The following is a 24,220-nucleotide window of genomic DNA, read 5'->3' as shown; positions in this document are numbered from 1 at the left end:
TCGTTACAGAGCGGGGACCGGGAGCTGTGTGTGTAAACACACAGCTCCCGGTCCTGTCAGGGGGCGAAATGCTGATCCTCTGTTCATACAATGTATGAACAGAAGATCGGTCATTTTTCCCTAGTGAGGCCACCCCCCCACAGTAAGAACACACCCAGGGACATACTTAACCCCTTCCCCGCCCCCTAGTGTTAACCCCTTCACTGCCAGTGGCATTTTTATAGTAATCCAATGCATTTTTATAGCACTGATCGCTATAAAAATGCCAATGGTCCCAAAAATGTGTCGAAAGTGTCCGAAGTGTCCGCCATAATGTCGCAGTACCGAAAAAAAATCGCTGATCGCCGCCATTACTAGTAAAAAAAATATATTAATAAAAATGCCATAAAAATACCCCCTATTTTGTAAACGCTATAACTTTTGCGCAAACCAATCAAACGCTTTTTGCGATTTTTTTTTTTTTACGAAAAATATGTAGAAGAATACGTATCGTCCTAAACTGAGGAAAAAAATGTTTTTTTTTTAATATATTTTTATTATAGCAAAAAGTAAAAAATATTATTTTTTTTCAAAATTGTCGCTCTATTTTTGTTTATAGCGCAAAAACTAAAAACCGCAGAGGTGATCAAATACCACCAAAAGAAAGCTCTATTTGTGGGGAAAAAAGGACGCCAATTTTGTTTGGGAGCCACGTCGCACGACCACGCAATTGTCAGTTAAAGCGACGCAGTCCCAAATCGCAAAAAGTGCTCTGGTCTTTGGGCAGCAATATGGTCCGGGGGTTAAGTGGTTAGAAACGCCTGTCCATGTTTTTTTTTATTATTATTATTTTTTTATTTATTTTTTGAGATGGAGCTCAAAAACGCAGCGGTAGCGTTTTTGAGCGTTTTTTAACGTCTGGCGTTTTTACAGCTTTAACGCTGGAGCTTCAGAACGCACTGGTCCTGTTTTTTTTTTTTTTTGCAGCTTAAAAACGGCTCAGCCATCTACAGCTCAAAAACGTCATGGTGGGCATGAGGCCATAGACTAACATGGAGAGCTGTTTTTAAGCTGCAAAAAACGCTCAGAAAAGTGGCTGTAAAAACGTCCAAAAACGTCCATGGAAATGAAGCCTTAAACATAGGACTCATTTCCATAGACATTTTTACAGCCACTTTTCTGAGCGTTTTTTACAGCTTAAAAACGCCTGTCCATGTTATTCTATGGCTTCATGCCCACATCGGCGTTTTTGAGCTACAAATGGCATAGGCGTTTTTGAGCTGTAAAAAAAACCCAGGACCAGGGCGTTCTGTGGTGCCGACGACAGAGCTGTAAAAACGCCAGATGTTAAAAAACGCTCAAAAACGATTAAAAACTCTCAAAAACACTTAACATCCCTAAAAAACGCTACTGCGGCGTTTTTGAGCTCCAGCGTTTTAGCAGCAAAAATGTCATTGGTCACTGTAGCCTCTGTAAAGACAGGAAATTCCTGTCTGGACATTTTAATTACCCAGGAGTGCTTTGCACAGCCGTGTGCTTGTGGGTATAGCAGAGAGAAGAGAGAACTAACTAAGATGACAATGGCAAGTTCTGTATCCCAACTTTCTCTAATCACTGCTGTTCAAGCACACATCCTGAACTGTGGGATGTGGCACATGGTCTTCATGGAGATCATATTAGGAAGGTGAAGGCATGAGGATAATCCACAACTTGTGGCAGGTGATGTGGCAAGTGGACAATCCACAACTTGTGGCAGGTGACGTGGCATTAACATTACATCCAGCATACTTCCGACATGTACAGTATGCTGGTATTTTTTTTTTTTTTTTCGCCGTACATACCATTTTATTGTTATTTTCCCCCCGGCTTCCGGGTTCTGTTTCACGCGGGACTGGGCGTTCATATTCAGAGGTTAGATGATTGACGTCTGGTGAAAAACTTCCCAAGGCGCGTCACCAGTTTTCCGTAAATAGCTGACCTGCGAGTTGGCTCTATATAGCGCCTGCGCAGTTAGCTCTACACGGCTGGCGCAGGAGCCGTAAAGAGCCGACTCGCAGGTCGGCAATTTACGGAAAACTGGTGACGCGCCTTGGGAAGTTTTTCACCAGACGTCAATCATCTAACCTCTGAATATGAACGACCAGTCCCGCGGGAATCAGAACCCGGAAGCCGGGGGGAAAATAACAATAAAACGGTAAAACAGCATACTGTACATGTCAGAAGTATGTTGGATGTAATGTTATATAATTGTTTTAGGGTGAACCTCCACTTTAAAGTAACCTATTTAGAAAATAAAAAACAAACCTTTACAACTCCTTTTAGGCTAATCACATCACCTCATAGACATATAAAAAACAAAATAAGTGCAGCACAATGTTAGAATAGTAAGTCTGTAGACACAATGGGCCAGATTCAGAGAGAGATACGACGGTGTATCTTCTGATACACCGTCGTATCTCTGAGTTAGGCCGGTCGTATCTATGCGCCTGATTCATAGAATCAGTTACGCATAGATATGCCTAAGATCCGACAGGTGTAACTGTGTTACACCATCGGATCTTAACTGCATTTTAAAAATGGCCGCGGGGGGCGTGCTCGCTGATTTACACTGAGAAATATGTAAATCAGCTAGATACGCCAATTCACGAACGTACGCGGGCCCGACGCAGTGTTGTTACGATGTTTCCGTAGCGGTTTTCCCGGCGTATACTTACCCCTGCTTCTATGAGGCGCAGCCAATGTTAAGTATAGCCGTCGTTCCCGCGTCAATTTTTTTTTTTTTACGTCGTTCTCGAAAGTCGTTCTCGAATACGGATGGACGTCATTTACGTAAGCATCGAAACCACTGACGTCCTAGCGACGTCATTGGGAGAAATGCATGCCGGGAAATTTCGCGGACGGCGCATGCGCATTTAAATCGGCGCGGGGATGCGCCTGATTTAAATAGTACACTCCCCCCTAGCCGCGGAATTTGAATTCCGCCGGGGGATTTATGATCCGCCGCCGCAAGTTTGGAGGTAAGTGGTTTGTGAATTACCCACTTGCCTCTCAAACTTGCGGCAGCGGATCTTAAATCACATAGATCACGTGGATCTAAAGATCCGCTGATCTATGTGAATCTAGCCCCAAATATTATGCAGAGGAACCACAAGTCCCAGGATAAAGGATGGAGAAAATCTTGTGAGAAATACTGCAGGATCCTGTGTGACACCACCTCCCCCAGCTGATAAAATAGGCGCTTACCGGATCCGATGGACCTCTGAGCTAACAGAAGGTCAAACCAGCATGTATCCTCAATAGGATGATGGTAACCAGCACTCCACAGGGAACACAATCTGTCAATTAAGACCTAAGAGGACTGAAATCATCATCTACTGTATCCCAACAATTGCCCAACTGTAGAATAAAATATATTGATATTTGAAAAGGATAGGTAGTGGCAACCCAGGGGTCAGGGAACAGGAACATTGGACTACAGTGGACATGAAGAACGGGCAAGAAAACACAGACAATACATTGTCTGGACTTGGACGACTTCATCTTGGTTGCATGATAAAGTTGAGAGCAAGGTACTAGGTAGACCGATTATAGGAGCGGCCGATATTCAAAATTTTCAAATAATCAGTATCGGTCAGAAACTTACCGATATTGGTCCGATATCCTCCCCCTGTCCCTGTGCGGTGCTCGCTGCAGTCTGTGCCAATCTCTGTAGGCGATGCAGTGGGCAGCAGAAAGATGACATCATCTTTCACTGCCCATCACCGCTTTTCCGCCCCTTTAGCAGGGCCATGAATGCTGCTCTTAACAGAGCCGCAGGCGAGCAGAGAGATAGTTACATCATCTCTCACCGCCCGCCCGCATGTGGAAGTTTACCCGCTCGGATGCCGCTGGGGAGATCCTGCCAGAAGTAGTGTAAGTAGTGACAAGCTGCATATGGGTGGCAGGTGACAATGGCAAGTGACATGCTGCATCTGGGTGGCAGGTGATTGTGATGTACAGAATATCAGCACTTGATATTGGCTAAAAATCGGTATCGGCCCTGAAAAAACTATATCGGCCGACACCCTACATGATACCTCGGCATATATCCTTTGGAATGAAGTGGAACTGGGTGTTAGTAGCATTGGGTCTGCAAGACCAAAATGCATTTGGAATATTTTTAGTATCATGTTGGATCCATGGTGTAAAGCAGGGGTTCCCTGCGACCTCCTGCTCTGGGATGGAATAGAATACTGTTATTAAAGGTCAGTTTATTACTAAAATCACAGTGTATATATGGTCATATCTGTTCTGCAGTGGTTACTGGGCTGCTTTCAAACTGATCCGCGGATGCAGAGCAGCGCACTGCGGGTTACCTGCACTGAGCCATAGACTTCTGTTATTACCTGCGAGTTTGGTGAGTTTTCTGAAAGCGCACCAGACCTGCAGAATATAATTGAAGTCTATTGCATAGTGCAGGAAAGCCAAAGGTACACTGCGTTGCACCCACCGTGCGGGTAAACTGCAGCGCATCAGTGTGAAAGCAGCCTTGTGCCCCTTTCACATGGTCAGTCCGACCCAATTGGAACCTCCATTCACCTCTGAGGAGTGGCAGATGTAAACCGACTTGTGTCCTACCTTAAATCTCCTACCTTGAGTATAGTGGGCCGTGTCCGTGTCCGCTCCGCATATGCAGAGCAAACACAGACCTGCCATCGGCCCACTCTGCTCATTGTAGCCGTGACCGGTTACCAAGTCACTTAAGTGGCCCTCATGCTTCAAAAGGTTGGGCACCCCTGGTGTACAGTATTTAGGCCATTGGGAAAGCGGAAGGGATCCCCTAAATGTATGTGATCAATGCATGAAAAGATGGTAGTATTCTTGGTCATCTACTAGCAATGTTACGTAGGTAAGGTCTTGTATACTGAGGAGCAACACTAGTAGTTCTTTTTTTGGGGGGGGGGGTCCTCTCTAAGAGAAGCAGACGTGCACCAAATTTTCATCTGTTCTGGGCTTCTATATAGAAATTAGTAAGATTGTTTAGTGTAATAAATCGCAGGGCACATTAGTAGTATATATTGAACGTTTTTTATTAGGTATGGGATAAGAATATTCCTAATTTTTCTCGCCTATCGGATGGTTGAGAGCGAACCTGGGATCTGTCTACTGTTCTGGTCAGTTTTGTTTTCCAGGCAGTTCTGGGCGTTTTACATGCTGAGTGAGGGATTCCTACTAAACCCTAATCCCTGGCCCAGAGTATCAGAGCCAAACTAAGCAGAATTTCCTCCCCTTCCTTACTGTAAATGCAGCCATATAGGCAGAGCATGTTCTTCACAGTATGGAAAAATCAAGCGCTATCTGGAAACCAGATGACATTGGCTTTCTGATAATTATAATTAAGAAATAACTGAATGTTTATTTAAAGTGGTTGCAAGCCCTAACATATACCCCATTGAAGTGACTGGCCTCAGATAATACATAGAGATAAAACAAATCCTCCTACATAAGTTGTACCTGTTTATCTGCAGTCTTCTATTCTCTACAGCCGTTCGAAGTCAAGAATTTTTAAAGCTTGTCTGAACATTCACAGGCAGAGAGCTGCAGTTACACACTGCTATAGATCTCAGTGAGGAGAGCTCTGAGAGCTGATTGAATGGAAGGGACCCCCTCCTCACAACACAAGAACAGAGCTGAGGCTGTCAATCACAAGCTCTGTGCTAGAGGTCTCTCCACTGTCACCTTTTTTTCTCCTGGTGTCAGGAAAATGTGTCAGAAGGGATTCATGCAGATAGCAGAGGAATGAGGCAGTAGACTGAAATTGCACCCACTGCTCTTAAAGCGGAGCTCCACCCCAAAGTGGAACTCCCGCTGATCGAATCCCTCCCTTTCAGTGGGGAGGGGGGTGCAGATACAGGTATTTGCACCCACTTTCCGGCCACAGTCTGCGGGCAGGACGTCACCGCCCCCCCCCCCCCGTTGTGTTGATAGTGTAGATAACCTAAAAACCATAAATTCCTATATAGTTGATTATGTACATCAGGGTTCGACAAAATTTGGGCGCCAGGTTGCAATTGCGACTAGAATTAGCGAGCTGGCGCCCGGGAAGAAAGCATAGGCCTGCAGAAGGCCACAAAGCCGCAGCCTCAATTACTGTCCGGCCCGGCCCAACGTGATCGCACGGTGGGGGAGGTAGGGGCGCACGGAGACACAGGAGACCGCATCCTTAGTCTCCGTGCGGCCACGCCGGCCGGTAATTGAGGCTGCGGCTTTGCGGCCTTCTGCAGGCCTATGCTTCCTTCTGTGATCTGGCGCCATCTTGTGGTGGCCCTTGGCATGACAAGTAAACCAGCAATGCTAATGGTATTCCCCAGTGTTTTCACTGCCATCTCCTTCCCTCTAATTAGAGCCCCCAAACATTATATATATTTTTTATTCTAACATCCTAGAGAATAAAATGGTGGTTGTTTTTTGGGAAAAAATACCCTTTTTTTTAAATAAAATAAGACAACAGTAAAGTTAGCCCAATTTTTTTTTATATTGTGAAAGATAATGTTATGCCAAGTAAATTGATACCCAACATGTCACGCTTCAAAATTGCGTCCGCTCGTGGAATGGCGACAAACTTTTACCCTTTAAAATCTCCATAGGCGACGTGTCAGAGGAGCTGAAGGTCGAGTAAGTAAAGCTGCTTTTCACATCCCCCTAAATATTAGCGAGCATACTTTTAAAGTAATATTAAAGATTCAACTTATTATTTATTTATTTTAAATTAAAAAACGGTCATACCTGCTCTGTAATGTTTTTGCATATAGCGGCCCTGATCCTCCTTCTCGGGTCCCCTGCTAGTGCTCCTGGCTCCTCCTCTTCCCTGAGTGCCCCCATAGCAAGGCGCTTGCAATGGGGGCACTTGTGCATGCTTGCTCCTTAAAGTGGAGTTTCCATCCCAATTTTTTTTCTTTCATTATTGTGCTCATTAGACCTAAAAAAGAAAAAAATAATATTTTTTACTCATCTGGAAATGCCTGTTACTGTGCAGTTCAACAAAATCTGCCTTTGGAATCACCTAGGATTCTGACATCATCTCCCTCTAATGCTCCTGGGAAATGTGTGTCATCATTTCCCAGGATGCAGTGTGCTACCCAATTATCACTCCCCATCCAAGATTTCCAGGAAGTAAGTGCTTGTAGGCTTCACAATGCCCACAAGCAAAATGACAACGGTGTGGACATCTTTTTTGAATAACTATGCGGAGCGACGGCGGATTGTAAAATAGTAAGTGACCAGATTTATATTATAAAAACGCAATTGTGGTTGGAACCCCGCTTTAACCCCCGCTTTGTTTGTCCATAAGACACACAGAGCAGGGCCCAGCCCCGCCCCTGCTTCCTTTTTACTGGCTGTGATTGACGGCTGCAGGAGCCAATGGCTGTCTCTTTGCCAATGAAGAGGCAGAGACCTGGAAGAGCAGCCACTCTGATGCACATCACTGGATCGGGCTTGGGTAGGTATTAGGGGGGCTGCAAGGAAAGCTACATACTGAAGGTTTTTTTATGAAGGTAAAAAACCTTCAGTCTATAGAACCAAGTTTTATTTTATTCACTGCAACGGAATTTCCTTCCTCTGCATGATATATCACGTGTCAGATTCAGAGATCCAAGGCAGTTTAAATTTGATGGCTGTGAAAACATCTTAGTTTTAGGACTTTGATACAAAAGGCGTTCTGTACATGAGGAAGCTAGCCGCCTACAATGTGTGTGTTTGGGAATTCCTCTCTTGATTTACAAACTGGTAAGCATCAGGGGTTTTAGATAATCAGCTTCCCGAGGAAGGGGACTAGAGTAGATTGGTGCACTGCAGCTATGCCTGCATGAAAAACTGTAGCTCTGAGCAGGTACGATGCATTCCATGAAAGCATTTCAACAGCAGTTTACCTTTTAAGGCCCCTTTCACACATGTGTGACTTGTCCTGCGACTTGGGACAAAGTTGCATGACAAGTCATACTCCATGATTTCCAATGAGAAACCATTCATATCTGTGTGACTTCAAAGTAGTCCCTGCACCACTTTGGTCCGACTTTGATGCGACTTGAGGTCCATAGACTTTAAGATTACATAAGGATTGCTTCAAGTCGCAGCAAAATCGCAGGACTTTCAGGTCGCACAAGTGTGAAAGGGGCCTTAACCACTTCCGGACCTGCGCATGTATATATACGTCCTAATTTTAAAGATGGATATCTCGGTAACGGCAGCAGCTGCTGCCACAACCGAGGTATCCATCTTTAGTGGCAACGGTCCTGTACACGATAACGGCGGTCTTCGCGGCAGATTCGCAGCGAGGTCGCCGTTATCGGTGGCGGGAGAGGGCCCACCGCTCTCCCGCGCCCTCCGCCGCTTACCGGAGCCGTCGGTAGCGGCGGAGGAGATCGGGACCGTTCGGCTGTTCACTGGGGTTGCGAGTGAAGGAAAAAATCTCCTTCACCCGTCCCCATAGCTCTGCTGGGCGGAAGTGACGTCAAAACGTCAGTCCCGCCCAGCGTCTTAAAGAAACATTTTTTTTTTTGTCATTTGAAAAAATGACAGTTTCAATATTTTTTTTTTTCTTTTTGACCCCAGATCTCATATTTAAGAGGACCTGTCATGCTTTTTTTCTATTACAAGGGATGTTTACATTCCTTGTAATAGGAATAAAAGTGATCACATTTTTATTTATTTTTTTCTGTGTAAAAAGTAATAAAATAAATAAGAAAACAGAAAAAATATTTTTTTAAAGCGCTCCGTCCTGACGAGCTCGCGCACAGAAGCGAACGCATGCGCGAGTAGCGCCCGCATATGAAAACGGTGTTCAAATCACACAAGTGATGTATCGCCGCGATCGTTGGAGCAAGAGCAATAATTATAGCTCTAGACCTACTCTGTAGCTCAAAAAATGCAACCTATAGAATTTTTTAAACGTCGCCTATCAAGATTTTTATGGGTAAAAGTTTGACGCCATGCCACGAGCGGGCGCAATTTTTAAGCGTGACATGTTGGGTATACTTTTACTCGGCGTAACATTATCTTTCACAATATATAAAAAAATTGGGCCAAATTTATTGTTGTCTTATTTTTTAATTCAAAAAAGTGATTTTTTTCCAAAAAAAGTGCGCTTGTAAGACCGCTGCGCAAATACGGTGTGACAAAAAGTATTGCAATGACCACCATTTTATTCTCTAGGGTGTTAGAAAAAAAATATATATAATGTTTGGGGGTTTTAAGTAATTTTCTAGCAGAAAAAACTGTTTTAGTCTTGCAAACACCAAATCTGAAAAACACCTAGGGTCTGGATGTGGTTAAGCTAAATTCCAGGTGTGTTCCATGAGGATCAGCCAGGAATATGTGTACTTATATTATTCCAAGCAGGATCAATGTCACTATGCAAAAGAAAAAATATATATACCTGGAGTTCAGCTTTATAGAAGGTTTAGAAAGCCAAATCTAACTTACAATGTATGTATGATATAGGTATCCAGTGTGTACGCATTTGACATGCGTGACATTTGTATTTATATCCAGGAGTAGATCCTTCTTTGCAAACAGAAGCTAAACTCTTGGGCTCATCACAAATTACGACAACCACCAACAAGCAGCAGAGGTCTCGTTCCACCAGTTCACGGGATGAGCGATTTCGATCTGGTTGGTTTTTTTTCTCTTTAAAGATTTCACTCTTTGCATGCTTATAGAATAAAGTTGTCACTGAACTTCCAGTTTTTAGCTAAATACTTTTCAGGCGCATTTAAGCAAAAGGTGTTTAAAGCTGTACAATTTGTTTTCTTTAGGAGGAAGCCACAGCCATAGTGGAAAGGTCTGTCCCCTGCCAGCATGCTGCAGAAAAAGTCCCTTTCTCTTTCTGTGGATGCAGTGGGCTCTCTGTAGAGGTCTAACATATACCCCAGCTGAGTCAGAGCTAGGGCTCCTTCATCTATATGGGTATGAGCTTTTCTGATTGTGGAGCTATAGTTCTGACTCATCTGCTGGTATGTCGGTCATAGGCAGTAAGCGTTGGGCCTTTTCAGCAGCATGCGGATTTCTAAAGAACGCAGACTGTGAGGCTTTGAAGTTGAACACTGCTTGCTTTGATGCACATAAACATGTGTTTAACTGATTTAAAGTGGATGTAAACCCCATTTTTTTTTTAATTGAGGCTTGCACCTTGTACAGTATAGGATTTCATGCCATCTTACCACAAAGAGTTAATCCAGCTTTGAGCAGTCCTCTTATCTTTTTTCAGTAAGTTAAAAACTGACACACAGAGAAATAGGAGTCAGTTTCTCCCCCTTGCTGTGAGTGACAGGTGATTTACATATCTCATGCACAAGCCTGAGAGAGACATTCTGTGTACTTCAGATCCCCTCTTTGTTTCTTCTCCAGCTCTCCCAGGATTGGCTGCTTCATACCTCAGCATGATTGGGCATGCTGAAGTCATGTGGTGACCTTTCTGGGTTTTGAATGGATGTTAGTGATCATAGCAGGAGTTCAGTGTAAGAAATACACAGGAGAAAATGCATGTTGACAAGGGGAGTGTAGAGGTGGGTGGGGAGTCTGACACTAGGACTCCACCCACTGATCTCCAGATTACAGACCCACCCACAGAATCAGATTTTTTTCGGGTCTCATAACAGACATAGGGGAGACATTTGACAGGTAAGAATACCTGCAGGAGGCATGTACAGTGGAACCTTGCAAGCATAATCCGTTCCAGGAGAATGCTCGTAATCCAAAGTACTCGCATATTAAAGCAAGTTTCCCCATTGAAGTCAATGTAAATGAAAATAATTTGTTCCGCATTGACTTCAATGGCATGCAATACCACATGCGGCCAGAGGTGGAGGGGTGCCAGAGAGCCCTGGAAACGGCCGGAAAGGCCCGAGGACACCTCGGCTGACCTTGGCAAACCTCGGAAAGACCGTTCGGCTCCGGCGCCCCACCTCAGGCCAAAGGCGGTACTGCACACCGCTTTGGCCTGAATCCTGCTTGTTTTGCGAGACAACACTCGCAAACCGAGTTAGGATTTTTTTTTAATACAGTGCTGGTATTGGTACAGTGACATAGTGAAAAATAAATAAATAATCCACCCTCTAAGTGAGTCAATATATAAGTGTCCAAAAATCCGTGCAAAAATCGCATCAAAAAATACCAGGTTGGCAAATAAAGTCCATGAACTGTCTAAGTCATGGGTGCTCAACCTGTGGCTCTCCAGCTGTTTCAGAACTACAATTCCCATGAGGCATTGCAAGCTACTGACTGTTACAAGCATGACTCCCAAAGGCAGAGGCATGATGGGACTTGAAGTTCTGCAACAGCTGGAGAGCCACAGGTTGAGCACCCATGGTCTAAGTGAACAAAAAAATATATATAAATAGTTCATAAATGGAGAGCAAAGGAAAATAAAAAATCCTTCCCGATCTTCAATAAGTGCTTTCACCACACCACAGTGACTGCGTGCTTCCACCACCCATCAGAAATGCAAACTCACCGCAACAAATGGCCTGACACTTTCGTGTTTAGGCACACAGGCTTGTTAACTGACCCCCTCAGTTTAGTTGATAGAACTCCTTCTTTTCATATAGAGTGGAGCATTCAGTTAAACAGATGGAGATCCGAAGCAAAAAGAAAACTCCAAGATAACAGCCATATGCAAATAAGAAAAAGAGAGCACAATAGTGTGATACTGTAACACAACTTTTAATAACACACTACAAATCTCCCAAAGAATGCACTCACAAAGGTAACTCTTGTTACAAGCAGTGTATAAATCCAAAAACTGACACGGTGTAAAACAAAAAATAAAGATATCCTCCAGGTGAACTAGTGGTCACAGCGGACCAACGAATAGCCCAAGTGTTACTCACAGCCCTTGTGCAGGTGTACTGGAGCCGCTGCTTAGGTAATTGAGCGGGTGGCAGATTAGACCATTCCACGTTCAAGCTTAGAAAGTTAAGGTGTGCGGTTGTGACTTCAGTAATTACTCCCCGGGGTAATTACTGAAGTCACAACCGCACACCTTAACTTTCTAAGCTTGAACGTGGAATGGTCTATATTGACTCACTTAGAGGGTGGATTATTTATTTATTTTTCACTATGTCACTGTACCAATATTATATTTGTTGATTTACATTTTCACCTATTTTTTTGAGCGCTGTTTAATATCACATTTGGCACCTTATTTATAATAGGTATCACTGTATTTGCATATTAACTATTTTGGATTCTATAATTTTTAAAGCAGCAGCTCTTGCATATTTATTAATTTATTCATTTATTTTATAAATATCACTAGTGTTCACATTTATTCTCCAGCTACGCGCAGTGAGGGTGGCTCACATTAGACGGCCCTTATCTCCACCCCTTTTTTCTACAGTGCTGGTATTGCGAAGCGCTCGTTAACCGCGTTACTTGCAATCCGAGGTTCCACTGTATATCCTTATAGATAACCACTATGGCAGTAGTTTATAAAGGATGAGATTGGATTTACAGGATGAGATTTGGCTATAAGAAGCACATCATTTTTGGCGCGATCTGACATTTTTCTGCCTTTTGTGTGTGTTTCTTTCAAAAGCAGTTACTGTGACAATGTCACTTTATCTTGTGGATACTTCATATGTCTGTGGTTCAGTTATTTTTTATTTATCTTACCTTTTATTTAAAGTAGTTATAAACCCTTCCATATTCCCAGTGAAGTGACTGGCCTCAGGTGATACATCTACCCAAGTTTTGCCTACTTATCTACAGCAGTCTAATTTTCTTTACATCCTTTCAAAGTGCAGAATTTATACAGCTTGTCTGAGCTTTTAGAAAGCAGGTTTGGGGAGCTAAAGTTACACTGTACAGAGCGAGAGCTGATTGTAGGGAATGGACACATCCAGCTCTGTTCCAGCACACAGAAGCAGAGCTGAGGCTGTCAATCAGCTGGAGGTTCCTCTATCACCTTTTTTCTCTTGGTGTCAAGAAAACTTTTCAGAAATGATTCACGTTGATAGCAGAGGAAAGAAGAAGCAGACAGAAATGACCCTTAGTGCTCCTAACTGAGACACGTACACATTATAGAGGGATATGCTTTGTTCATATTTCATGTCTGAGGTTTACAACCACTTTAACTACATGTCTTGATTAATTGAACAAAATGTATTCAGGTAGAAATGTACAGCATATTATTTGAAAGCAAAATGATGTATTCTTAATATTCTTAAAGACTTCTTTGGGTTTACCACCCAAGCAAAGATAAATTCTGCAGACATTTATACATTTCAGAAATGTTTGATATTCAATGCTGAGATTTTCCAGGATAATGAAAATGTGTGCAATCTAGTCTATAGCAGGGCTCGACAAATCCCGGGCGCCAGGTCGCCATGGCGACTAGAAATAGGGTCCTGGCGACTTGGCTTGGAAGGGGGGGCACCATCTGGTGGTGAGCCGTTGGTATTACAAGTTATTACCACCAGATGTGTAAGCTGGCGCCATCTGGTGGTGGCCGTTGGTATTACAAGTTAAGCATTACAAGTTAAACAGCAATTCTAATGTAATTTTTCACTATTTTCACTGCCATCTTCTTCCCTCTAATTAGAACCCCCAAACATTATATATATTTTTTATCCTAACACCCTAGAGAATAAAATGGCGATCGTTGCAATACTTTCTGTCATGCCGTATTTGCGCAGCGGTCTTGCAAGCGCACTTTTTTGGGGAAAAAATTACATTTTTTTAATTAAAAAATAAGACAACAGTAAAATTATCCCCATTTTTTATAATATTATGAAAGATAATGTTACGCCGAGTAAATTGATACCCAACATGTCAAGCTTTAAAATTACGTCCGCTCGTGGAATGCCGACAAACCTTTTACCCTTTAAAATCTCCATAGGCGACGTTTAAAAAACTCTACAGGGTGCATGTTTTGAGTTACAGAGGAGGTCTAGGGCTAGAATTATTGCTCTCGCTCCAACAATCGCGGCGATACCTTACATGTGTGGTTTGAACACCGTTTACATATGCGGTCGCTGCTCACGTATGTGTTCGCTTCTGCGCGCGAGCTTGGCGGGACGGGGTGCGTTTTCTGCCGCCTAACTTTTTTAGCTGGCTCCTAGATTCCAAGCAAATTTGTCAACCCCTGGTCTATAGGGTATTTCCGCACTATATTGTTAAATCGGCAAACCACGGACACAAAAGCAGTGGTTAAAGTAGACATTTTCTTTAACTTTTCAAGTCAAATATGCCAAGAATATAATTATGCAATAAACATACATAATTTTTTCCAAAAAGCTGTACCTTTTTTTTAATTTAGTTACATTTTCTGAGCTCTGATCTGTTGCATGCAGGAGAAAAAGTTTTCTCAGTCTTCCTGTGAGTGATCAAATTGCAACATGGCCCGGATTCAGAAACAATTTACGTCGGCGTATCTATTGATACGCCGCGTAAATTCTAGCATGCGCCGGCGTATCTTCTTTCTGTATTCAGAAAGCAAGATACGCCGAAATTTGGCTAAGATACGACTGACGTAAGTCTCTCTTACGCTGTCGTTTCTTAGTTGCATATTTACGCTGGCCGCTAGGTGGCGCTTCCGGAGATTTACGCGTAGAATATGCAAATTAGGTTGATACGCTGATTCAGAAACGTACATCCGCCCGGCGCATTTTTTTACGTCGTTTACGTAAGGCTTTTTCCGGCGTAAAGTTACCCCTGCTATATGAGGCGTAGCCAATGTTAAGTATGGACGTCGGGCCAGCGTCGAATTTTGCGTTGTTTGCGTAAGTCGTTCGCGAATAGGGCTTTGCGTAAGTTACGTTCACGTCGAAACCAATGAGGCTTTGCTGCGTAATTTGGAGCATGCGCACTGGGATACGTCCACGGACGGCGCATGCGCCGTTCGTAAAAAACGTAATTTACGTGGGGTCACACTGAATTACCATAAAACATGGCCACATCTTCCTATTTTTAATTAGGTGGGCTTACGCTGGCCCTCATACGCTACGCCGCCGTAACTTAGGGCGCAGGTTCTTTCTGAATACAGAACCTGCCTCACTAGGTTACGGCGGCGTAGCGTATCTGAGATACGCTACGCCTGCACAAAGTAACGCCAGGCTTTCTGAATCCGGGCCTATAACTTTGTCAAACCATAGGGCGCAAAGGTACAGCAGCAGGGCTGATCTGTGCCATTTGTTGGCACAATGTTCAGCATTTCAATAGAGGTAGTAGATGCTGCTCTTAAATCCTGTCTGAACAAGGATGGCTTCATCCTCCTGGAAAAAAAGCAGTTGAAGGCATTATCAGAGGATGAACTGTGATCTCTGGGAGTTACTAATACCTATAGGCAGGGTTTGACAAATCTTAGGCGCCAGGTTGCAAAGGCGACAAAAAATGTTGTCCTGGCACCTGGGCTGCCACCCAGGAATTTTTCTTGTCGGAAAAATTGAGAACAAGCTCTCAAATATTTGCTGTCGGAAATTCCGACAGAAAATGTCCGATGGAGCCTACACACGGTTGGAATTTCCGACCAAAAGCTCACATCAAACTTTTCTATTGTCGCAAATTCCGATTGTGTGTACGCGGCATAAGGCATTACTATGCTAGAAAACACTTAACATGGGAAAAAAATAATCTAATGCAAGTCCCACTTTAATATCCATATCTAAGTTTACCTGGGTGTTGAAAAATTGCATGCTATTCCTGTTTTGTTGAGATGGGTCTGGGTACAACGTTCAGGTCTGTCCTTTATAATATATAGGCAAATCTTGGCGAGGCAAACCTGGAATATGCTTAGTGACAGGTTATACCTGATATTATTAAATAATTATTACTAGAATCGCATTGCTTGCATTGGTTATGTTCGAATTCTTCCCTAACCCCATCTTTGCGTTCTCCTGTGCAGATGTTCACACAGAAGCCGTACAAGCAGCTTTGGCCAAATACAAGGAGAGAAAAATGCCTATGCCTTCTAAAAGGCGCTCAGCTCTTGTCCAGTCTTCTCTAGAGACCTACACTCCACCAGGTAATTGTACATTCAAATTCTTATTCCCTGAGTGACTTTAGGTACATGTCCGTCCGTCCGCTCGCCATCGTATGTTTTGATATGCTCCCTTCGTAAAAAAGATTGACTCCTGTGCACATTAGACTTGATTTCCCCTTTCTTTTTAATTGTCTGGTTTGTTTTGGTCCTAAATGTTTTGACCTTTGTACAACAATCACTGTTATTCAGCTGTCATGATTATTTTACTCACAGACACCTCGTCAGCTTCGGAGGATGAGGGCTCATTGCTTCGTCAGGGACGCATCACATCCACTCCGCTTCAAGGCCATTCCAGCGTAGAGCCCTGGATTAGCAGAGTAACCCAGGGCTCCTCCACCTCATCATCAGCATCTTCCACCTCATCCCACCCAGGAGCCAAGCCTGCCGCCTCCAACAGCTGCCCTGTCATCGCAGCTGCCACCATGCTGGCAGACCTCATGGCACATGCCCAGATAGGTCAGTATCGGGCATGTGCTACCAAACGATATGGTACAATTTAACAATATTATACTAGCCAACAAGACTGAAGGCCATTTATCAAGATAGCAGTTGTTGCATGCATGGCACAATGTAAGGATTATTAAAGGTTGGTGACAGTATATATATATTTTTCTAAATCTTCTAGTTTTATATACCTAAAAAGGCATTTTTTTTTGTTTATACATAGGTCAGGGTTGATTTTAAAAACTATTATAAGTATACCATGCCCACAGTAACCCACCGGTCCTGGTTATTGAAACTTGACTGGGTGCTTTTTTTTATATATATATATAAATCAGGTTCATTGTGTCATGGCAGTGACAAAGAGAGGGGTATTGCTCATTGGGTGACTTCATAAGGTTTCAGACTGTGATCAGAACCATGTGTCATCTTCTTCATCCTGATAACTAGAGAGTGTTTCTGCACCACCTGACGTGACTACCGGACTCCTAGGAAATTCTCTTCATGAACGTCCACAGGTGGCATCTGTTCGTGGCGTGCCACGGGGGTTCAACACCAGCATATTAGAAACAGCAGATGGTGCGTTAGTATTATTAGATGCTCCGAGTAGACATGCTAACCTGAGATGTACACAGTGGTCTGACCCCCTTGTTCCTCCAATATAGGTGTGCCAGTAAACAGTAGAGTGTCATCCAAAATTCAACAACTCCTCAATACATTAAAAAGACCAAAGCGTCCTCCACTCAGAGAGTTCTTTGTGGATGATTTTGAAGAGCTCCTGGAAGGTATTAATGGTGGACAAGTATTCATTTCTGGTGAGGTCAGAAATTTTGAAGCAGTGTGGATCCTTATACTATCCTTTTCTTTTTTTATTGTGCAGTTCAGCAGCCAGATCCCAACCAACCAAAACCAGAAGGTGCAGAGATGGCACTGCTTAAGGGGGAACCCCTGGGAGTTGTTTCTAACTGGCCTCCATCATTGTTAACTGCTCTTCATCGGTGGGGGACTACTCAACCCAAGACACCATGTCTTACTTCCTTGGACACCACTGGGAAAGCAGTCTACACTCTCACCTATGGTAAGAAACGTCCCTCCTTCTTCTTTTTATTTTTGGATCATGAAAGGATTCTGGCTTTCTTAAACAAAAGCGAAAGCAATGCCGAGTACACACGACCGTTTTTCATGACGAGAAAAATGCAATTTTTTTAAATTGGTCTTGAAAAACGGTCGTCTGTAGGCTCCAGAGCATTTTTCTCGAAGAGAAAAATGGGCATTAAAAATTTAAAACCTGCTCTGTTTTTTCTCGTTGTTTTTCTCATGGTGATAAAACGGTCGTGTATACGCTTTAATGACGGGAAAAAAATTTGCATTCTCAGAAGAAAGTTATGAGATGTGAAATTAGCATAATCAGCCCAAAGGGTGGCGCCATTCGAATGGAACTTCCCCTTTATAGTGCCGTCATATGTGTTGTACGTCACCGCGCTTTGCTAGAGCATTTTTTATCACGATTGTGTGTATGCAAGGCAGGCTTGAGAGGAATCACGTCGAGAAATACTGTGTACGTGGCATTACTCTTGAGAGTGAAGGAAAGAGGTTTTTCTTCTTTTTTTTTTTGTATTGTGTCTACTGGATCTGTTTGGTTGATTTGGGCAATATTTCATATAAATATTTTTTTATTTTCACATCCACCCAGCAGGGGGAGATTTACGCTCTCTATCTTGTTTTCTTATCTCCTTTGTTTTAAAATGTCTGTTTACAAAGTTTAATAGCTCAATCTAAACTTTATACACTAAAATTAATGAGTAACCATCTTCTCCTCTTCCGTATTCCCCCATCAAAATTTTAAACAACATACTGAACTGACTGGCCTTTGAAGTCGATCTGGTCCGCCGCAACAATGAATCAAAAGCTTGACTTGCGGTTGCGACACATTATCCCTATTATAGATGGAAAGTTGTCAGAAAAAAAACAGGCATTCAGGAGGCAGCAGAATCACTGCCTGCAACACATATAGTTCCAAAAAAGACAACTAATGCCTTGTACACACGATCAGTTTTCCTGACATGAATAGTGCGATGTGAGCTTTTTGTCTGGAATTCCGACCGTGTGTATGCTTATCACACTTTTTTTGTGAGAATTCCTGCCAAGAAAAGATTCAGAGCATGATCGAAATTTTCGTGACAGGAAAAATTCCTATCGGGAATTGCCGTCATCTGTATGCAATTGAGACGCGGAAAAAACGTGCATGCTCAGAATCGAGCAGAAAAGCCAAACTGCCGATTGAACTTCATTGATCTCGGCTCGTCGTACGTGTTTTATGTCACCGTGTTCTTAATGTTCGGAACTTCAGACAAGATTTGTGTGAACGTGTGTATGCAAGACAAGTTTGAGCCGTTTTCCTGCTGAAAGAAAAAACACGAGTTTCCTGTCGGAAAAACTGATCGTGTGTACAGGGCATAAGACACGTGTCATCATCTTTCCTGCTGGATTTTGACCCCTTTATAAATACATTTCTGTACACTTCTGTTCACTGTGTTGCTGTTTTTTTTTTTTGTATTGTGTCTACTGGATCTTTCTGCTGGATCCGAGATCAGAGAGCAGGGCACCAGTATGAGATCTTCCATGTTGAGAGGAGCTGATTAGTTTGTAGCACTGCTTGTTTGGTTTCAATCAAAACTTGAAAGCCAGTGGCTGCTCCAGCAATCCAGGGACCTAATCTCCAACAGATTGCTTTTCAGAGCTTTGGCTAGTGTGAACCTAGCCTAAGAAAGCTTTTCAGCATGTAGTCATGTGATGGAATTTAAAGTTGTTTCTTCAGGCCACCCATCATTTTTTTATTTTTTTTGTATTTAGGAAAATTGTGGAGTAGAAGTGTTAAACTGGCCTACACTTTGATGAACAAGCTGACCAACAAGAGTGAATCGCTTCTTAAACCTGGAGATAGGGTGAGTATCTTCTCAACACTTTGACTGCATCAAAAATATAAGCAAGGATATTGTGAATGGAGGTTGGATCATCCTACCTAAAAAAAGGGACATACATTTGTTCTCAGTGACCCTAAACCTACTCATTCTAAATGTATCTAGCCCTGTAAAGAAGAGATTGCTATACTTGCCTATTCTGAGCGGCTCAGGTCCCTGAGCTGTCAGCGGCGACTTCACTGTGTAGGTGTGTGCAGGAAAGAAAGCCGACAACGGAAGCCCTCTAGTAACTCTATGGGTGACATCACTTCCCAGGAAGTTCCCAGCCGTTGTCCACTGTCTCTTTCCACACAGCATCTGCCACTGTAGACTGGACTGAATTGGTAGAAGAAAAGGTAAGTATAGCTATTTAATTTTCTTTACAGGGTTAGATAGATTAGGTTTAAAATGTGTCTGAAAGTAGGATTAGTGTTTTGGCTGAACTTCCACTTTAACTCTTAGCCAACAAATAACCCATAACCCAATATTTCTCAACCTTTTCTTTTACAAAAGATTTTATTGGCATGAAATCCAACATATAACAACATTTTCCTCAGATGGTTACATTGCGTGGTAGACAAACAAGGAAATGGGACAAAAATACTACATAACGGCATGTAGAGACATGTATCACACACTCAAGCAGGTAACAAACCCAATGTCCCATAAAATTGAATGGAGAAATGGAAGACCAAGATTTGCCCATCAAAATGTCCCTGGACGGGTAGGTCAGAATGTAATTTCTTAAAGCGGGGGTTCACCCTAAGAATTTTTTATTTTTTTTTCTAACATGCCTACTAGCATGAGCTACAGTATGCCTTTGTTTTATTTTTTTGCGCCGTACTCACTGTGATATCCCGGAGATAAGTTTCAGTCTAGTAGGCGTTCCTAGTCAGAGGGGAACATGATTGATGGCCGGCTATGGCGCGTCACGCCTCACAGAAATAGCCGAAATAGGACGTGGCTCTTCACGGCGCCTGCGCAGTCAGCTCCGATGTCTGTGCGCATGCGCCGTAAAGCGCCGTGAAGAGCCGAGTCCTACTCGGGAGGCGTGAGGCACAATAGCTGGCCGTCAATCATTGTCCTCTCTGACTAGGAACGCCCATTCCCTGCGGGGAGCCTGAAACTTATCTCCGGGATTAAACAGTGAGTACGGCGCATTTAAAATAAATGAAGGCATACTGTAGCTCAGGGTGAACCACCGCTTTAACCTTTACAACACAGAGGAACCCCTAAAATGACTTTCTGGTCTCAAGGAGCCCTGCTAAAAATGACTATCTACAACTCATGATATATTGGTGTGACAGTCACTGGGAAGAATGCTTCATAAACTTGTGGCCAGTGGGAAGAATTGCCCACTTACAGATCGCTATAAATCAGTGGGTTTTCCATTATATATTTATATATATATATATATATATATATATATATATATATATATATATATATATATATATATATATATATATATATATATATATATATAATTATATTTATTTATTTTTATCAGTGGTGTCCGCAAGACATTATCAAACAAGCACAAATTGCTCAATGAACCCCTAGCAACCTCTGGGGGAACCCTGGTTGAGAAACCCTGCCATACAGTAAGCTATGGCTTGTGCACATTAGCACATTAGGATAGATTTACCTGTCAATGGAACCCCTTCAGTGCTGCACTGTCAATGCAGGGGCGCTTCCATCTTCACCCTGTTTTTCTTTCAGGTTTTGTCTGTTAGGCCTCAGTGACGTCACTTATGCGCACTGGAGTCACATCACCATGGCACAGATCGGGTACTGTAATTTCCCATGAGCTGCACGTGCATGGCTCAGTGTACATTACTGCTGACAGGCATCAGGAAGCATCTATGGCAGATGAGACCGGTAGGGTCTCTTCTAAAGTAAAAACCCTGAGCGTTCACGTTTTTTTTGCCATTTAAGTTTCATACCACTTTTGAGTCTACTATAGAAAACGGTTTCCTGTGCACATCTATACAGCATTCAGATGTCCGCACACAGTGACACATGCTCCTAAATTGATTAACTGGAGCTGTAATTCTCCAGTTAAAAAAAGGTAATTCCTCTGATAATTTATTTTTAGTGAAGGACTATTAAATCCAAATTATGAGTTGGGTTATGTAAGGCAGGTTTAATAATCGCTGTTCATTAATGTTCATAGTTTATTAACTTAAAGTAGAAATGATGCTTGGGATTAACTGACTATTATAGCCAAGTTACATTACAAGAAGCTACTAATATTATTCACAACTATATACATATATTGTATAGTGTTCATGTGTGTCAAATTAACATAGCTAACCCATGTAAACAACGCAAAGAAACGGGACATCATTGTGTTGGTTACATTAGATGCATTGATTACAATACATGAATCTAATGTAACCAACACAATGCAATGATGTCCCGTTTCTTTGCGTTGTTTTAACAGGGCGATTTGTGGATAAACCTTACTGGATATTTAATTTTGCATGCTAATATGACCTTCTTGGGGAGTGTCTGAATATTCGGGTGTTGGCGAAGACAGCTTTAGAGATTTATCTACATATTGATGAACGGATTGCTAATTTGAGGGGTTGCTTGGAGGAATTTGTGTTGGAATACCTGTCTTTGGATTTTAAACTAGTTAACGTGATATGTGAACATTGTTTTTCTGAACTTTGGACTAGGTTACATTGATTCAAACAATCATTGCATCATATACAGTATGTGAAATGTGGTAGGTGTGGAAGCATTGTTTTTTTTTTTCTTTTTATATACACACTTAAAAACTATTTTTGTTTAGCTGAAACTGCATCTAAAGTATATAATTTTCTGTCACTAATTGTGTTTTTGCACAGCTAGAAATCACATAGAGGAGTTCACAATTTTGAGAACGAGTGATGCAGTAAAGACATTTAATGGTAATTTCTTCTGTTTTGCAGGTGGCACTTGTATTTCCCAACAGTGATCCTGTGATGTTTATGGTAGCATTTTATGGATGCCTCCTTTCAGACCTTATACCTGTGCCTATTGAAGTGCCACTGACTAGGAAGGTAATGAAAACGAATTGAAAGTCCAGGGTAAAAAAAAAAACACACACCTGATATACACTATACATACATATGATTGTATACACCTTACTTCTCTGCAGGATGCTGGCGGTCAGCAGATCGGATTCCTCCTGGGTAGCTGTGGGGTATCACTTGCTCTTACCACTGATGTCTGCCAAAAAGGACTACCTAAAGCCCAAACAGGGGAAGTTGTGACATTCAAAGGTAATCAATGAGCTCATCACGTGACCAAAAAAATTATATAAGGCACATCCTCTCCTTTTGACAACTCAGGAGCCACATCCAAATTTAACAAGTATGGAGTCACAAAAACTGTAAGAAAGTTAAAGCGGAGTTCCACCTAAAAATGGAACTTCCGCTTAACCCACTCCTCGTCCCCTTACATGCCACATTTGGCATGTCATTTTTTGGGGGGGGGAGTGGGGGCTTCAGGAGAAGGGGACTTCCTGTCCCACTTCCTCCTTCCGCCGAGGGGCTGGTAAGGCGATTAGCTTAATCGCCTTATTGCAGCCCCTCCCTGTAGGCGAGCGCCTGTCCAATCGGACGGCGGCGCTCGCGCATGCGCAGTGCCGCTCTGGCATGCGCAGTGGGTGCCCGGCCGTGAAGCTGAAAGCTGTCACTGCCGGGTGCCCACACTAGGAATGAAGACGCCGGCCGGTGAGGGGGGGGCGAGGAGCGGAGCCCCGGCCGGCACGTCGCTGGAGCAGGTAAGTGTCTGTTTATTAAAAGCCAGCAGCTACACTTTTTGTAGCTGCTGACTTTTAATAAACTTAAAAAAAGGCTGGAACACCCCTTTAAAGTCCAACTCCAACAAAAAAAATTGTATTGGTTGCATGGGACATTATGACAAACCTCTCCAACATTAACAAAAACACATTTTTTAGTAAGTGTGTATATAAATTAAAATGTAATATTTTTAATGCAGTTCATACTTTTGTTTCCTGGTGACTACCAAACCTCTAATTTCTTGCATTGGTATCACAGACTGAGACAAAAAGCTTACACATTTTTAAGTCATCCTTACTCTATCTAAAACTAAAAGCAAATAAAAATGTGACTGGAGGGTGGGTCTTACTCAAAGTTGCTTGTCCCATATAGTTTTTACTGTAGCTAATCAAAGTTTAGCACTGTATTGCAGCATTTTCCACCTAAACTGTACCTACTAAGGGGCTACTGGGGGCCCCATTATAAGAAATCAATGCTTTAAATGGCTCCTAGGGTGCTAGCTGTGAACAACATAAGGTTACCTTTTAAAATGCAACATGAAGGAGAAAAGTTGTCTTGCACATCACAGAACTGTAATCTCATTTTAAATACATAAAAAACAAATATGTAAAAATATATATTTATGATAAGTGTTCTCTCGTATAGGCTGGCCTCGTTTGGCATGGTTTGTTATTGATGGAAAGCACTTAATGAAGCCTCCCAAGGATTGGCATCCACATATCAGAGATGCAAGCAATGATGCAGCGTATATAGAGGTACAATTTAATGTTGTTTTCTACAGACTATGCCTTGATCATCAGGTATTTTACTTTTTCAAGCAGTAAAGCTGGCCTTGAACCTAACCTTTTAAGACTGTTGTTCAAGTGTGACACCCCACCCCCATTGTTGCTGCACCACTAGTAAAATCTGGAAAGTAGAGTTCTCCAAATCTTAGTGAGAAGAAGTTTCAGCCTAGGTTCACGTTGGAGCCATTTGTCATGCGATTCGAGTGATCAAATCCCATGACAATTCGCAGCCTATTGGAGGCA

The 24,220-nt window shown here is 42.6% G+C and overlaps 1 protein-coding gene across 6 annotated transcripts in view; it reads left to right on the top strand.

Annotated features, from left to right (window-relative positions):
- The window catches only part of DIP2A (disco interacting protein 2 homolog A), a 165,623-nt gene that overhangs the window by 94,700 nt on the left and 46,703 nt on the right, over window positions 1–24,220 (top strand). For 3 of the 6 annotated variants that reach the window (XM_040357583.1, XM_040357582.1, XM_040357584.1), the window contains exons 3-12: window positions 9,511–9,630; window positions 15,860–15,979; window positions 16,211–16,486; window positions 16,889–17,017; window positions 17,104–17,223; window positions 17,319–17,516; window positions 19,292–19,383; window positions 22,338–22,448; window positions 22,547–22,670; window positions 23,838–23,947. In XM_040357583.1, coding sequence (XP_040213517.1) covers window positions 9,511–9,630; window positions 15,860–15,979; window positions 16,211–16,486; window positions 16,889–17,017; window positions 17,104–17,223; window positions 17,319–17,516; window positions 19,292–19,383; window positions 22,338–22,448; window positions 22,547–22,670; window positions 23,838–23,947 — 1,400 coding nt within the window. The remainder of the gene's footprint in view (window positions 1–9,510; window positions 9,631–15,859; window positions 15,980–16,210; window positions 16,487–16,888; window positions 17,018–17,103; window positions 17,224–17,318; window positions 17,517–19,291; window positions 19,384–22,337; window positions 22,449–22,546; window positions 22,671–23,837; window positions 23,948–24,220) is intronic. The other 3 variants (XM_040357585.1, XM_040357586.1, XM_040357587.1) reach the window with 2 other exon arrangements.

The sequence above is a fragment of the Rana temporaria genome, chromosome 6 (assembly GCF_905171775.1).
Source record: "Rana temporaria chromosome 6, aRanTem1.1, whole genome shotgun sequence".
NCBI classification, from domain to species: Eukaryota; Metazoa; Chordata; class Amphibia; order Anura; family Ranidae; genus Rana; species Rana temporaria.
The sequence above is the reverse complement of the archived record's forward strand: the minus strand, read 5'-3'. Positions and strand labels throughout refer to the sequence as shown.